The 15,483-nt window shown below is 31.7% G+C and overlaps 1 protein-coding gene across 1 annotated transcript; it reads left to right on the top strand.

The window, feature by feature from the left end:
• The first annotated feature begins 6,400 nt into the window (after window positions 1-6,400).
• LOC121750332 (indole-3-pyruvate monooxygenase YUCCA6-like) lies at window positions 6,401-9,326 on the top strand. Its single transcript, XM_042144852.1, has 4 exons — window positions 6,401-7,407; window positions 8,098-8,346; window positions 8,479-8,601; window positions 8,725-9,326. The coding sequence occupies exons 1-4, from the start codon at window positions 6,748-6,750 to the stop codon at window positions 8,941-8,943; spliced, it is 1,251 nt and encodes a 416-aa protein (XP_042000786.1). The 5' UTR covers window positions 6,401-6,747; the 3' UTR covers window positions 8,944-9,326.
• The last annotated feature ends 6,157 nt before the right edge of the window (window positions 9,327-15,483 follow it).

A 15,483-nucleotide genomic window follows, 5' to 3' on the forward strand; every position in this document is an offset into this window, starting at 1 on the left:
TAAATAAATACCATAATTTTTCGAGTGTGGCTAAGAAAAATGATACTTTGATGATAAATTATGACCATGATCTAGCTCCTCCAAACGAGCTAGCTCGAGTATGAGTGTGACCATGTTCAATTGATGATAAATTATGTTAAATATGAGCAATTTTGGTATTTATATGTACTAAAATTTGAAAGAAAAAAAACACCCACACGCACACAAAGTAGTAGGGCATGATATTAGAGACATGCCTCAGTGCTCATTAATTACATTACTTGTTAGTGGTTTGCTCATGAATCTATGGCCACAAAATCATTAAGTAGGGTTGGCAAAAAAATTGCAAATTGCAATATATCAATTAATAAATTTTAATAAAATTATGCATTAAAAATTCTTATATTTATCACCATTGCATATATAAATACGCAGATAGTTAATACAAGTATAATTCGTAATTGGGTAAATCTTGGAGAGTGAAAGTTTGTAATTTGTTGAAAAATATATATACGAATAAATTTAGATTAATTTATGAATAAAAAATCACTGCATGATTCAATCAGTTGGTGCTTCTGCAGGAGAAAACACATAATTAGTGTGGGCCTTCTTATGATTCTGTCTTTTTTATTACATCAATGAAGATTCTAAGCTTTCACGTCTTAACTAACTTTAATTTTTAATCTTGAATTCCCATGCTTAAATAGGGAGATTGCAATTTGCATATAGTTGGGCCTACTAATAATACTTATATATGTCATGCTTATATATTCTTTCATCATTATATTGACTTAAATATCCCTTATGATCTAATAAATTAGGTTTTGGAAGCCATGCAATCATGCCTAATTCCATTGTACGAATTATTTTTGTAAGTTTTGCATAAAGCTTAATGCTGATTAAATAACAGTGAGTGAGTATCCCTAATTAGTGGGTGGATTTAAAATGTAAATAATTAAATTGGACCTTAGATCTATAAACTAAATGATCTTATACTATAAAGTCATTTAAAACTATTTATTTCATAACTCCTAGATGGGATAGCCTTTTAAGAAGAAAAAAAATTATATACACTCAGAGAAAAGTTGTTGGCTTGTACGGAACTATAAACAAATTATTTTAGAGTATGGTGATCTTGTATAATAGTCTAAAATTTTATGATCATTAGATTAGGTAATTTTTGATCCCATACAATATGAATTAATTCAATTTTATTGATTTAGGCTCATTAGTAAGTTATTATATTACCTTGTGTATTTAACCTAATTAATTAATTTAATTTTTTATACCAAACATTTATTACACTTCCTCCGTCCCTAGGTATAGTAGTTGGTGCATTTCTTTTGGGACGCAGGATTTAAGAAATTTGTAAAATGTTAAAATGGAGAGAGTAAAGTAATAGAGGTAATCAAGTAAGAGACATGAAGAGATAGTAAAATGTAAGAGTAGATAAAGTATTTGTCAAAAAAGTACCTTGGGACAACCCAAAAATGAATTATACGACTCAATTGTTTGTATTAAAATCGATGGTGTGAGAACCAGAAACTCACGCGATCAAAATGTATACATTAAGGTAAATAAGAACAAACTTAGGGATACTGATTCAATATCAACAAAAATCAGCTATAAAAAACAAACTTTTTTGAAATATACATGCTAAATTAAACGATAAACATGAATTAATCAGTCAACGAATATGTCATACTCGTACAATACCAACTTATTTAAACTCTTATATATAGTGAAACTTTGCTACATAATTGATAGGTCTCAAAATCAAACATATATTAGTATTATTTTATATTGTTGTAGCTAATATATATTGTAAGGCACTCAAGAGTTGAGAGGGACCATCTTAATTAATTTGAGTTAAGGGTGGATGGAAGGAGCCTTCAAACATGGCCCCCTATTTTAGCTATTTCTTTTTTTAAAAATTGTATTAATACCATATCGAATGAGTGGCTAGCAACACCAATATGTGGGCCTAAAAACTCACACCCAAACAAATTGCCTTTCACATTCACAAACTCAAATTTTTTTTTTCTCATTTGCATTTCCATCACACACACACACACACACACACATTACACAATAGCTTGGGAAGAGATATACATATACATATACATAGCTACTCTATAGGCCTTTTAACCCTATGCAAGCTAGATTCTCCAAAACCTAGTTCCCAAATTAGAGGAAAAAGAACAAACAATTATAACTATTTTTGGTAATAACTTTTTTGACTTATTTCATACCATTATAGTTTTGTTACTTAACTAGGAAACCACTCTTTAATTTAATTATTCTACTATCAAATAATCTAATTCCTCATATTATTCAATATTCACCATTCTTATAATTGAAATTAGGCTAAATATTTGGTGTCATATATATCTCACATTTAAATAAAATTATACTATATAATCCGGAAACATATTTTATAATATATACACTGCAGGTTATGACTACACAAAAATTTTCGTACAGGGACCACACCAGAAACACAAAAAATTCAAAAAAAATGTTTTATTCTTTGATTAGTCCTTTTCATTTACTCCGTGATGAATTAATAGTGGTCAAAGTCCAAATTTGATGCATGGTTTTTATGAAATTTCGTAGAATAATTATGTAAAAATCGGCGGCTGCCTACTTGTATAAATTAATAAAAACAAATGGGTTGCGCACATATATAAGAATATATAGCTAGATATTAAATGTGAGAAATATTCCACAATGAAATAAGTTTAGAAAAATGTGATATGTATATAATTATACTCCATGAAGATTTATTAGTAATTTAAAATACCCTATTGTAATATTGAAATATCAGGGACAATAACCTAAATAATCTGGCATACATGGTTCTATCCAATCATATTCTATATTTGAAAACTTTATATAATAATGGTTATAAAATTGACAAGAAAATTAATTAATCAATTATTGGAAGCGTGTCCATCTTTATTTCGTAAATAGCAACAATGTGTGGAATAATGTGTCATCCAACAATCAACACAAAACTATTCTAGCCTTATATATGTGATAAATAAAGGGAGAGCAGTACTGACAACTTCGAACAATTGGGATTGGACAAATTGTTTTTATTGTATTTTATTGACTCATGGTATTCTCCAGAGGCCTAAAACATATTTTTAATATATATAAATATTTACTAAAACTAACCCACCCCCACTCATATAGTATATCTATATGCATATATACAAAACACATAAATAGTATGGTGACATTGATAAATTAACAAATTATTAACACATTATTGAAGCCTAGGTAAATCGGATTTTGTGTTGATTATGGCATGCAAGGAATAAATTCTAGTGTGGAAAGCATTTTTAATCGAATATTTTGAAAAATGCATATTTTTTTCTTATTCAATTAAAAAGTATCGAAACTATTGTCACATGGCAAGCCAGATGAATGGATGCGATACTTTCTAGGAAATTCGACCTGATCAATTGACATGATTTCTAGAACAAGCTTGGTACATATACGTGTCAAATAATTTAAAAACCATATTTAGCAAACTATCATTAATGATAAGTTCGATTAGTACCGTATCACATGGTTAATATTAATTTGGTATTATTATACACTAGTTTATAGTAATTTGATATTTTATTTAGGTGGAAAGTAATGTTTAAATGTGAGTGGAAAGTAAAAAGAAGGAGCTAGCTAGGGAAATGGATAGGTGCCAAGCCCAGTGCATTAAAAGGCCAACGCAATGCCAACCCACAAACTAAAACTTTTCTAACCAATGAAAAGAAAGGAAGGTATATTATTTTAATTCGATTTTGTACTATCGCTAAATTGACTTATCATCTTAATAAGTACTAATTCATTAAAATAATTATATAATACCACTCACTGAGCTTATTTAATTGGACATCCAATGACTTAATCTAATTTCACATATGACGAGCAGAGTGACGTTATTTACTAATATTGATATGCAACCATCTAAATAATTATAACTTATTTATTCCTATTGTGTACCTATCTATCTATATTATAATGTAACTAGTTAATACCGGTAATAACTAGTTAATTCATTAATCACTTTCAAATTATTCCAATCAATTATTCATAAAAAATATATATAATCATACATGATAATCATTTTTAGTAAATTCATACCTAAGGGATGTATTCAAATCATTAACAAATCTTTATTATACTATTAACCACTATTATGAAAAATACTAAGTCATTGGATTGGATTATCTTATAGATATAAATAAATGAGTGGGAATCAGGGAGGGACGGATGTACATGCATCCTACAAGGGGCAAATGCCCCACCTCAAAAAATTTCATTTGTGCTATTTTGATCATTATTTTTAATTTTTTTTTTGAAATACCTTTATGAATACCCCTTCTAAAATCCTTAAAATGTCTTTGTATGGAATTTTGCCCCACCTATATAGAATTTCTGGCTCTGGGAATATATAAGTTATTTTCAGTTATGGTATTAGTTACTTTTCTCATTTGATTCGATTAACATAATTAGTAGTAGTATATGATCATTTATGTACCTATCTTCGATTTCAGGCCATTTTCTTCGTCATATTGTTCATGTGAGTTCATTCCACGACATTTTTAAAATTGAAATTTACATGTGAGTACATATGAATTAAAAACCAAAAACTAAAAATTGAAGTACATAACTCACATTTTTATTGTTGATGACTTGACGTAACAAACTCACATGTCACATCTGAATTAAAGATATTTACATTTTCACCAAAAAATCGTTTTGTTTTTCACACTATTAGAGCATCCACAACCGTGCTCTTGCCAGCGGCACGGTTGTGGGCCCGGGCGGTACTATTCATGCCTGCTCTCTGGCAAGAGCACAATACCCACAACTGTGCTCTTCCGCAAGGACGAGCACAATTAATATAAAATTCAATTAAACAAAAACATTTCCATAATATTAAAATTCATTTAAAAACCACAATAAATATTACAAATTACAAATAAAATTAAAAATTACATAATTAAAATCCTAAAAATAAAAAATTACATAATTAAAATCCTAAAAATTAAAAATTACATAATTAAACTCCTAAAAATTAAAAATTACATAATTAAACTCATAAAAATTGAGATTTAGAGAGTTGTTTAGTATAGTGTCATTTTTTGTGTTTGAAATGAGAGTATTTATAGATGAAAGTATGAATTTTGGGGTAAAAATAATGAAAAAAAAATAAATTAAAAGTGTGGAAAAAATGGATATATTTTATTAGGAAGTGAGAAAATATTTTTTTTATTAATTTTGAATTTTTCAGATTTTTTCGATTTTATTAAAAAAATAATAATAATAAATGATAAATCAACGGGCCAATCAGAAGCTGCCACGTCGCCACCTCGTGCTCTTGCCGCTGGCACGGACGTGCTCTTAGCTAAGAGCACCACCCTGCCAGCGGCAGGGCGCATCAACGGACGAGCTTCGTCCTTGCCAGCGGCAAGGACGGCGGTGAGCATGCTGCTCACCGCTGCGGATGCTCTTAAACTCCATAAATTAATATTAATAGTAATCATAAACTGTATCCTGCAAGCTCAGCTAAATCCTCCCACACCAATTCGAAACAAATGATTTGTATGATGCATTTAAAAGAGTGAGATTTGGTAGGAATTAATTAATTAAAGTATAGATTTTCAAATCTTCTTTATCATCACACAAAGAACGTATCCAAATAACCATCATTAAATTTGTTTCCACAGATATGAAGTCAGTGTGTGTTTAATCCAAACTCCAAAGATCACAACCCCAATCCAGCCATATCCATAACTAAGTTTATAAGCCGTTTTTAAATACTCACTAATGAAAAATATATCACGCCGAATTAATCATACAAATGAAGGTGGAGCCATGAGTGACAAGCCGGAAATTTCATTATATATTTCGTATACAATTTACTAAAGATAATATCACAAATATTGAAGTCAAAACATAAAAAATTATTCATCCAATTTAATACGATGCATATCTATATATACATTATAGAACATCATAATACTAATCACAAAACATATCATAAGAAAATAAGTATCCTAACCAAACAAACTACTATAATCAAGATAGAAAAGATATGCAAGAAAATCAAATAGTAGCATTTTACTTCCTTTCATACTCCATACTCAACGAAACATATAGACAAAAGCATCGTAATCTAATCCTAGTCATAAAGGAAGTGAATTGGGCCGAAATATATATTGTACAAAAGCCCAAATTATCTCACAAGACTCCACACCCTCATAATATGTCTTAATCTATTCACTCTCCTTTCATATTCCATAATCACCTTTTATCTTTTTTTTTCAAAAAACACACACAGAAAAACACACACAACATGCACTATATATATGCCCCACTAGCATTAGTTTCTGTTCACCGCTCACTTGTGTAAATCGAAAATCGACTCCAAACTTCTCACCGCTTCAAAATCAACCCTCTTTTTCTCTCTCTCTCTGTCTCTCTCAATTCTCAAATATATATACAATATAAATAGATAAAATTAGGATGAACAAAGTGAAAACAAGTGTTTGAAGAAATCGTATTTATTCTCGAAATGAATGCTGATTGATCAGCACCCTACCCATCGCTACCACCTTCTTCAAAGATTCAAACTCAATTCAATCACTCACCCAAACACAAAATTAAACCTCATTCCATCACAATTGGATAAGAATCAATCCCCCCTCTTCTCTCTCCTCAATCAATCCAAAACCCCAAAACAGAGCAAATCAATCCATGGACGACAATGATTACCTAAGAGAGATGGAGGGAAAATCCGCCCACGATCCGTACAGCAAATCCGCCGTGGTGGCGGGGCCGCTGATCGTCGGCGCCGGCCCGTCGGGGCTGGCGGCGGCGGCGTGCCTGAAGGAGAGAGGCGTGCCGTCGCTGGTGGTCGAGAGATCGAGCTGCATCGCGTCGCTGTGGCAGCTGAAGACGTACGACCGCCTGAAGCTCCACCTCCCCAAGCAGTTCTGCGAGCTGCCGCTCATGTCGTTCCCGCCCGACTTCCCGACGTATCCGGACAAGCAGCAGTTCGTGAGCTACCTCCAGGCCTACGCGGCGAGGTTCGAAATCCGGCCGGTCTTCAACCAGGCGGTGATCAGCGCCGAGTATGATGAGAAGCTGCAGATGTGGAGGGTCAGGACGGAGGCGGCGGAGTATGTGTGTAGGTGGCTCATTGTGGCCACGGGGGAGAATGCGGAGGCGGTGCTGCCCGGGATTGAGGGGCTGGGGGAGTTCGGGGGGAGCGTGGTGCACACGAGCGGCTACAAGAGCGGCGCGGTGTACGAGGGGAAGCGAGTGCTCGTCGTCGGCTGCGGGAACTCCGGCATGGAGGTTTGCTTGGATCTATGCAATCACAATGCTAGGCCTTCTCTTGTCGTTAGAGATACAGTGAGTTTTCTTTTTTTTTTTCTTTTTTTTGTGTGTGTATAAGACTATAAGTGGTGTATTTGTGCATGGGAGTGAAGGTAGTTATGTGTTTTTTCTTGGTATTTGTTGTTTTGTTACACTGCTGTGCACACAGTATTGTATTTTTATTTTTTTTTCTATTTTGGTACAAAAAAACCCTAATTTTTGGTTTTGGTTTTTGGGGATAAGGGAAGAAAATACGATGTGGAGGGTTTTTATATAACTTTTTTATTTTTAATGGGAGTGGGATGGGATTTGGAGAAAAGATCTCTTCTTTTTCTTTTCAGGTTGTAATAGTTCAAGTTCCAAAGGATTTTTTTAATTTTAGTGAAGCAACTTATGTTTTTTAATAGGTGCAAGAAAGAGAGAAAATGGGGAAAAAAGAAAAGAAAAGAAAACATCCTTAAAAATGTTGATGTATTGCACTTTCTTGGGATGCTCAAGCATGCGCAAATGGCTGGGAAAAGGGTTTTCAAGATTTTGTATTTTATAGGTGCAAGAAGAACAAGTTAAGTTAATTAGCTGGAGATTAATGTGTAGGAAATGATAATACTAATAAACCCAATCTTTGTATGATTAATTTCTCTCTTTATCTTTTTCTTTAATTGAGTTGAGACCCATGTTCTTTTTTGGTACAACTTTTTTTACATGGGCTTTGTTTGATGAATTTAGGTGCACATTCTACCACGAGAGATGATGGGGAGATCGACTTTCGGGCTGTCCATGTGGTTGCTAAAGTGGCTGCCCATGCGCCTTGTCGACCGGTTTTTGCTAGTCTCGTCGTGGCTCGTGCTAGGCGACACCGCCCGTTACGGGCTCGACAGGCCCCAGGTGGGGCCTCTCGAGCTCAAGAGCCTGTCTGGGAAAACCCCGGTTTTGGACGTAGGAACCCTGGACAAGATCAAAAGTGGAGACATCAAGGTACAATTAATTTTGATCAAATCAAATCAAATCGCTCCTTTAATCTTGTCACTCCACTTTTGTACAAACATTCCTTTGCTATTTTAGTAGAGAAATTAATTAATGTGTATGGTCTGATTAATTGATGATTAGATATGCCCCGGAATTCAAAGGCTATGGTATAAATCAGCAGAATTTGTGGATGGAAGAGTGGAAAATTATGATGCAATAATACTAGCAACTGGTTACAAAAGCAATGTACCATGTTGGCTAAAGGTATATCGGCTGCCTTCTTTTTACATGACATAGTTTACCTTAAATTTGTAATGCATTCACTACTTCAAAGTACTAAAGAGAAAAAGGCATGTGTGGCTGAATTTGTTTCTCTCTCCTCCTCAGAAAAGTGAGATGTTCTGTGAGAAAGATGGGCTCCCAAAAAGGCCATTTCCGAATTGCTGGAAAGGCGAGTGCGGCCTATACGCGGTCGGCTTCACCAAACGCGGCCTTCTCGGGGCGTCTATTGATGCCAAGAACATTGCTGCAGACATCGCGAGCTCTTGGAAGCAAACCATCTCACTGCCCAAATACTCCTCGAATTTTATGCAAAAACACCTCTAATCTCGATGATGATGATGATGGCTTTGTTCGGTGTTTCCTCCCTTTTAAGGGTGGGGGCCGGGGAGAGATGGGCTCTGCCCGGCCCTTAATGCCCATGTCGGGTTTTATGGAGTCGTGGGTTGGACTTAAGCAAGAAAAATACGGATGAAAGAAAATTGGAGAATTTTTGGGGGTGCCAATGTTTGAGATACAAGGATTGGTACCATAGGAATCTCCATGAAAAATTAAGGTTGATTTTGTTAGGGTTTATAGTAGTAGTAGTAGTAGGCGCAGTACATTTTGTACATGGAAATTTTCATCTCTAATTTCATTAGTGATTTATTGACTTTTAATTGCTAGGTGAAGAATTCTTGAAAGTGGATGGATTGTGTTCTCGAGTGGTTTAATTATATGTTAATTAAATTTTTGCAATGCCATGCTTTTTTTTTTTTTTTTTTTTTGTGTGTGTGATGTGATGAGGTTAAGAGGAGGAATGGTTGTTGTGTAGGAATGTGTAGAAGCTACACAATTAAAAGAAGATGGTGAAATTTTGATACCAAAATTGAATTGTGGCTCATTTAGTGCAATTTTAAAGAGTTGTGACAAATTGGATGGAGAAATGATTGCTATCCCCAGTAGTAGATAGGACCACTAAAATTAAAGAATTAACCAAATTAATGTGCCAGACTCGTCAGATTGTGCTGTGCCAAGAAAATTAAAAATGGTGGACTTGACTTTTTTTTATATGTACCCTTCAAAACACACAACAAGTTTAATTTTGTAATATTTGGTAGTGTGTAACAACTAATTAACAAGTCAAAACCAGGAAACCGAAAAGTATTCATGTGTGTATCCAAATTTATATTGTAATTTTGTTAGTATCTCAAAATTTGAATTCATTCAAAAATTTTGTATCATCAAATAACTTTGTACAAGACTCCTCTTTAACTTAGTAGTATAACTTTTTTAGTGATTGCAGTATCCCTTTGCATAATATAAAGTGATCTTTTATGGCCTGATGCTGTGATGCATATAAAGGGATCGATTATAATATTAGTATATATAGAATTCTAAAATAGCTTCGAAACATCGACCCAACCATTATTCGTAACTTATTTGGATATTTCATACTTTGGCACCATTATTATTTTATCACTTATACTAAAAAAATCGATTTTGTTAAAGAAACATTTTATCACTTATACTAAAAAAAATCGATTTTGTTAAAGAAACATTTCGCAAATTAATTGAATTCGGAATATAATAGTTTAGTTTTAAATATCAAAAGGGATTAACAAATTTCCTAATTTGCCATATCATATCGATAAAGAATAGCTTTTATATGCTTTCATAATAATCTTCCACGTTTCGATTGTAGATAAAGTTTTGGTGGAAGAGAAGGTACACATACACCCATTAAATAAAAGTATATATATATTCGTTAATTATTAAGCAATGGCCGAAATCAATTAATATAAAAATTATATGAATTCAATCTACCACTGTTTAATTCCCATCTCATAAAAATATAGCTACCTCGAATTTCTACACATATCCACCAAACACAATCTTGATAACATTATTTGTCAAAATAATTTTCATTCTATGTATATATTTACAATATGAATATAACTATTTTGATATGCATGGAAAACGCCCAAAAAAAAAATTAAAAGAAAATAAAAAACTTCACCTGCATTTTATTGTTGATTTTGCATCTCTATAAGTTTTCACTAACTAATTACTCTTAATAAAATATTAAATGATAAGGGTTACGATTAGTGCTTTATAAAGTAACTAAGAGTTCATTGAACCTGAAAATACCAATTCATGCATAGGCCAAAAGAAAGATGGTATCCTCTTTTAAAGCAAAAAAGAGAGCATGTCATAGGTTAATCCCCTTACTTAGGTAAATTGTGTTCTTCTTTGGCAATATTTTTTGCATCCATTTCATTTTCACTAACTTTAATATATGCTAATATCTATATAAAAGTTTTGATTATGAACCAATTATCTTATACAATTCATAAAATATTATGGAGCATGGATGCGAAATGGAGAGGAAAAAAAAATCAATTATAAAATTACATGCAATTAAATTAGGTAAAAGTAAATGAGGTCCACATAACTAAATAGAAGTAATATGCAAAGATATAGTAATTAAATTTTGGAGAGAAAAGGGAGTTTAACTTAATGTGTGCTTTGTTTTAGTAGTATTACTTATCTCTTAGATGGCATAATCTGATTGCTAAGAGATTTGCCGGTTTCACGATTAACTTTTTTATTTAGGTGGAAGAATTATACTATAAAAAATTAAACATCCTTGATTGTTTATAATATTCTTATATTTATATATGGAATATTGTTTTCTCAATATCAAAAAAGTAATATGAAATGTAGTATGCAAAACAAAATTCAAACTGGAGATAACGCCCCGAAAAGAATTTTAGTTTTATCCGTTCAAGAATTACACATGCTTATGTATATATAGTATCAACTGTGAGTTAATTGTAAAAAGTGATCTTATTCTTTAATACTCCATAAAAAATAATTTATTGTAAAAAAACACAAACTTTTTGATTTTGACAGTTGACTGAGTGTATAAAAAAACTAGTAAGAGTAGGGGTGTGCATTCGGGTTTCGGTTCGGTTTTTTGCCAAAACCTAACCAAAACTGAAAAACCGAATTTAGTTCAAAATCCAAACCGAAAACCGAACTTAAAAAACCAAAAAATCTGAAAAAAAAAATAAATATAATATAAATATATATTTATATATGTGTATTTTATTTTATTTTATATATACTAATAGAATATTTATATATAATATAAAATTAATAATACATATAATATATATTATATAGTAGAATATATTAAAAGAATATATATTATATATAATATAATATATTAAATTAATTGAATATATATATAATTCGGTTTTTCAGTTTTTTTCTTCGCCCGAACCGAACCGAACCGAAAAACCGAAATTTTTTTATTTTTAAAATCGAACCGAACCGAAAAACCGAAAAAACCGAACCGATTTTCAAAATTTCGGTTTGGTTCGGTTCGGATATTCGGTTTCCGGTTTTTTTGCTCACCCCTAAGTAAGAGTGATTTTTATAATTTCGTGCACCTTTAATAGTGTGTGTGTGTGTGTGTACACTAGTATCGTAGATCACAAAATATATATGGAGATCAATCCATAAAATCAACCGCCTAGACTATTCTCAATTAATATTTTTTTTTAAATCTCCAAAAACCGTTTAAATGTAACTTTAACCATTTGATTAATCAAATCGAGCTTTTGAAGGGTAAACTAAAAAGAAAAAAAAGAAAAAGAAAAAGCACCTATTCTATACCTATTTACTAATCACACTATGAATGGTTAAAGAAAATTGTTGCAATAAATAAATTGGGCTACTTAGTATTATAGGCCCAAAATAGGGGTTGGTAAGATACTAGGTGGTCTTTCTTTGCATGCTATGAAGCCACATGCATTTTTTTTCTTTATAGTTCCAAAATAAAAATGAGAACATTACAATAGTGTAATGAACATGCATGCTTGCACTTCTCAGCAACTTTTGTGTGCCTACTTATATAACTTTCTCAATAAAAAAACATGGGTAAAATCTGTCACAACCCTTTTTCTCTTCTTCGAAAATTTTCTTTTACCCTTCCTTGGAATATTCTTTCTACAAACTTGAGGGCTTAGAATTATGTTTCTATTTTGTTTATAGGTAAGTTTAGATGCTCACTCGAACCCTTTAGATCCTTTTAGTATGTGTCCACTAAGATCCACGTGTTTGTGTCAGGTTCGACTCATCACTCATGTATGCCTTTTTGTACTTGTCAGATTTCATTAGGTTTTAATCCCGTAGTCAGTCAGTTAACATTACCATCAGTCGATCACTCACTACTTGGTTTCTGATATAACAACCGACAAATATACATATCTTTGTTTTAGGTCCTAGCGAGATATGTAAGTATCTTCATTTGTTAGTTGGACCTCAATTCTTCACAAGTTGTGGTAATCAAAGGATTGAAAGACCTAATCTTTTGGGGTGCAATCCCAATTACAAACCCTAATATATTGCTTTTAGAAATAAAATCTAGGGTTTTGAAGTACTTTTGCAAAAAAATAAAAATGTAACCACAAATAGTGGTCCAAGTGCTATAGTCCTAGAGTACTATTCATTTTATCCACATGCTAATGATGGAGGGCACTATTTTATACACCTCTTTACGTACGCACATGCAATCTCAATAAACCATCCAATTTTTATTTATTTATTTTAAAAAATCTATGCTATATTTTGTACTCCTTGGTTTATTTTACGAATAAAGCAAAATTTAAATTTCTTTGAATTTTTATTTATTGTGGTCCAGCAAAAATTTATTGTATGAACTGTAATATAAAAGAATTGTGTTTGGGGTGAGGGGTTATGGACCATATTGAATTGGTGTCAGCATCATATGGGGTATGTTATTTGTCAATGATGATTGAAATATTTTTCGTGTAGAGAGTACAAAATTTAATGATTGGGATTAATTCTTTGTCATCATAGTTTATTTGATGAGAATGTCTGTCATAACTCATAAATGTATGCTTTGGTTTCTCCATTTGGAACTATGCATTTTATGCGTAAATATACACATAAGTTAATTATATAATAATATTATAGTATTTTAAAATCGGGAATAGCTATATGGCCATGTAATGTAATCCGAAGGCGGGATCGGGATCGGGATCGGGGTAGGCAATAAGGGATATGTAAGTGCCTGAACCAAGGACCTATGGAAGTCCGGGCTCATATTCGGTCAATATTGGATCAAACAAAACAATAGTAGTAGGTAGTAGTACCGACCTTCCAGTCCCTACGGAACACTCGATCGACAAACCCCTGATAGAATTAAGTCCACAATCGTGTAGTAGGCGTGTTGAAAGATCATTGAGTCCGTATATATATACTCTAATATTTTGCACATTCTCTTGAATTTTGATATGACTAAATAATACTAGTATTTTTTTAAAATAATATCCGTATTTATAGCATTTTATAAATGACAATGAAAGAGTAGAGCTTAAGCACCCCTTATCATATAATACTAGCATTTTAGAAAATTAATTATTTGGAGGATACATATATAGGTCGAAAATGAGGGAGCTTAAGCACCCCTTATCATATAATCATTTTATTATATGCATATTTCACGTTATATATTTTACGAGCTTCTCATAATTAATTAGCATAAATAAATAAATTAAACATGTTAAATTAGTTAAAATCAGTAGAAGGCGTGATAATTAGTGAAAATCAGTAGAAGTCAAGAAGCTTGAAAACCGACATAAACGGGTGTGATTTCAACGTCCCACATTAATCTGTAAAGAAAACTGAAAATTATTAAACATATAATTAATAAGTGGGTTCGTCAACTCTCCTATCCACATATAAACCAAAAAATTTATCAAAATTAAATTAATGTTGCAAACCTTTTGAAACACTAAGCACGATGATAAAAGGTCAAATTAATCTCTTGTGAATTAGGTCGGTTCATATTGGGAAAAACAATTAAAATACTAGTAAACTTCTTTCTCGTGCAATTACTTACAAATTGTGCCAAAAAAAGGTAAATGAGGCATTGATAAAGAAGTTCAAACATTTGAAGCTCAATCGAATTAGAGACATTTTTTAAGACTACATATATAGATGCGTGCAAGGTATTCCTATGTAGAAAGAGTTATATGTGGCATCCAAATTATGCAGTCATTACTCCACCAATTAATTAAGATATCGTGTGATATAAATAATACTACTACTAATTTTCTTTCTATTATTAAAAAAAAGGTGCATAATTTATAATCGTATGAATTTTGCGGTCCAGCGGTATCAATGCAATTTGAGGAGGCTCTGAGAAGGATGCTGACTGGCCAATTAGTGCCTTGAGCATATGATATTTTTCTTTTATTTTCACCCCTTTAGGAATTATATTTACTATTAAGGTTACTGATTATACAAATTATAAAAATATAAAAATTAAAAAAAGTGAGCTTTATTTTGAAACATTTCAAAATTAATTTCGTGTAAATTACAAATTGGATAAACTGAGGGTCTATTTGATGACATCGATGACTAATTCGCACGAAGCCCGTGAATAATTATGATATTTCATGAGTACTTATGAACACTAAATTTTATGATAGTAATCGATTTAATTTTTATAAGTATTAATATTACATTACTATTATGGGTAATTAGTTTTCAAAATTCAAGATTCAATTTAATAATTTGGTTAAAGAAAAAATAAATCAAAATATTTTTAAATATATAGTATTTAATACTAGAATTTAACATATTACAAATAAATATTGAATCCATATTGTTTTTTCTAACGATTGAGAAATACTATAATACTTATGTAACGTCAAATAATTATATTGTTTTAATTAATAAATATTAAAATTAAATATATGAACTAATCTAAAAAAAACTAGACTGCTTTAATAGGACAACTCATTGAACAAAATCTTCGAATGAAAAAACCACCAACACATTAATGCCATA

Source organism: Salvia splendens, chromosome 10 (assembly GCF_004379255.2).
Source record: "Salvia splendens isolate huo1 chromosome 10, SspV2, whole genome shotgun sequence".
Classification (NCBI taxonomy): Eukaryota; Viridiplantae; Streptophyta; class Magnoliopsida; order Lamiales; family Lamiaceae; genus Salvia; species Salvia splendens.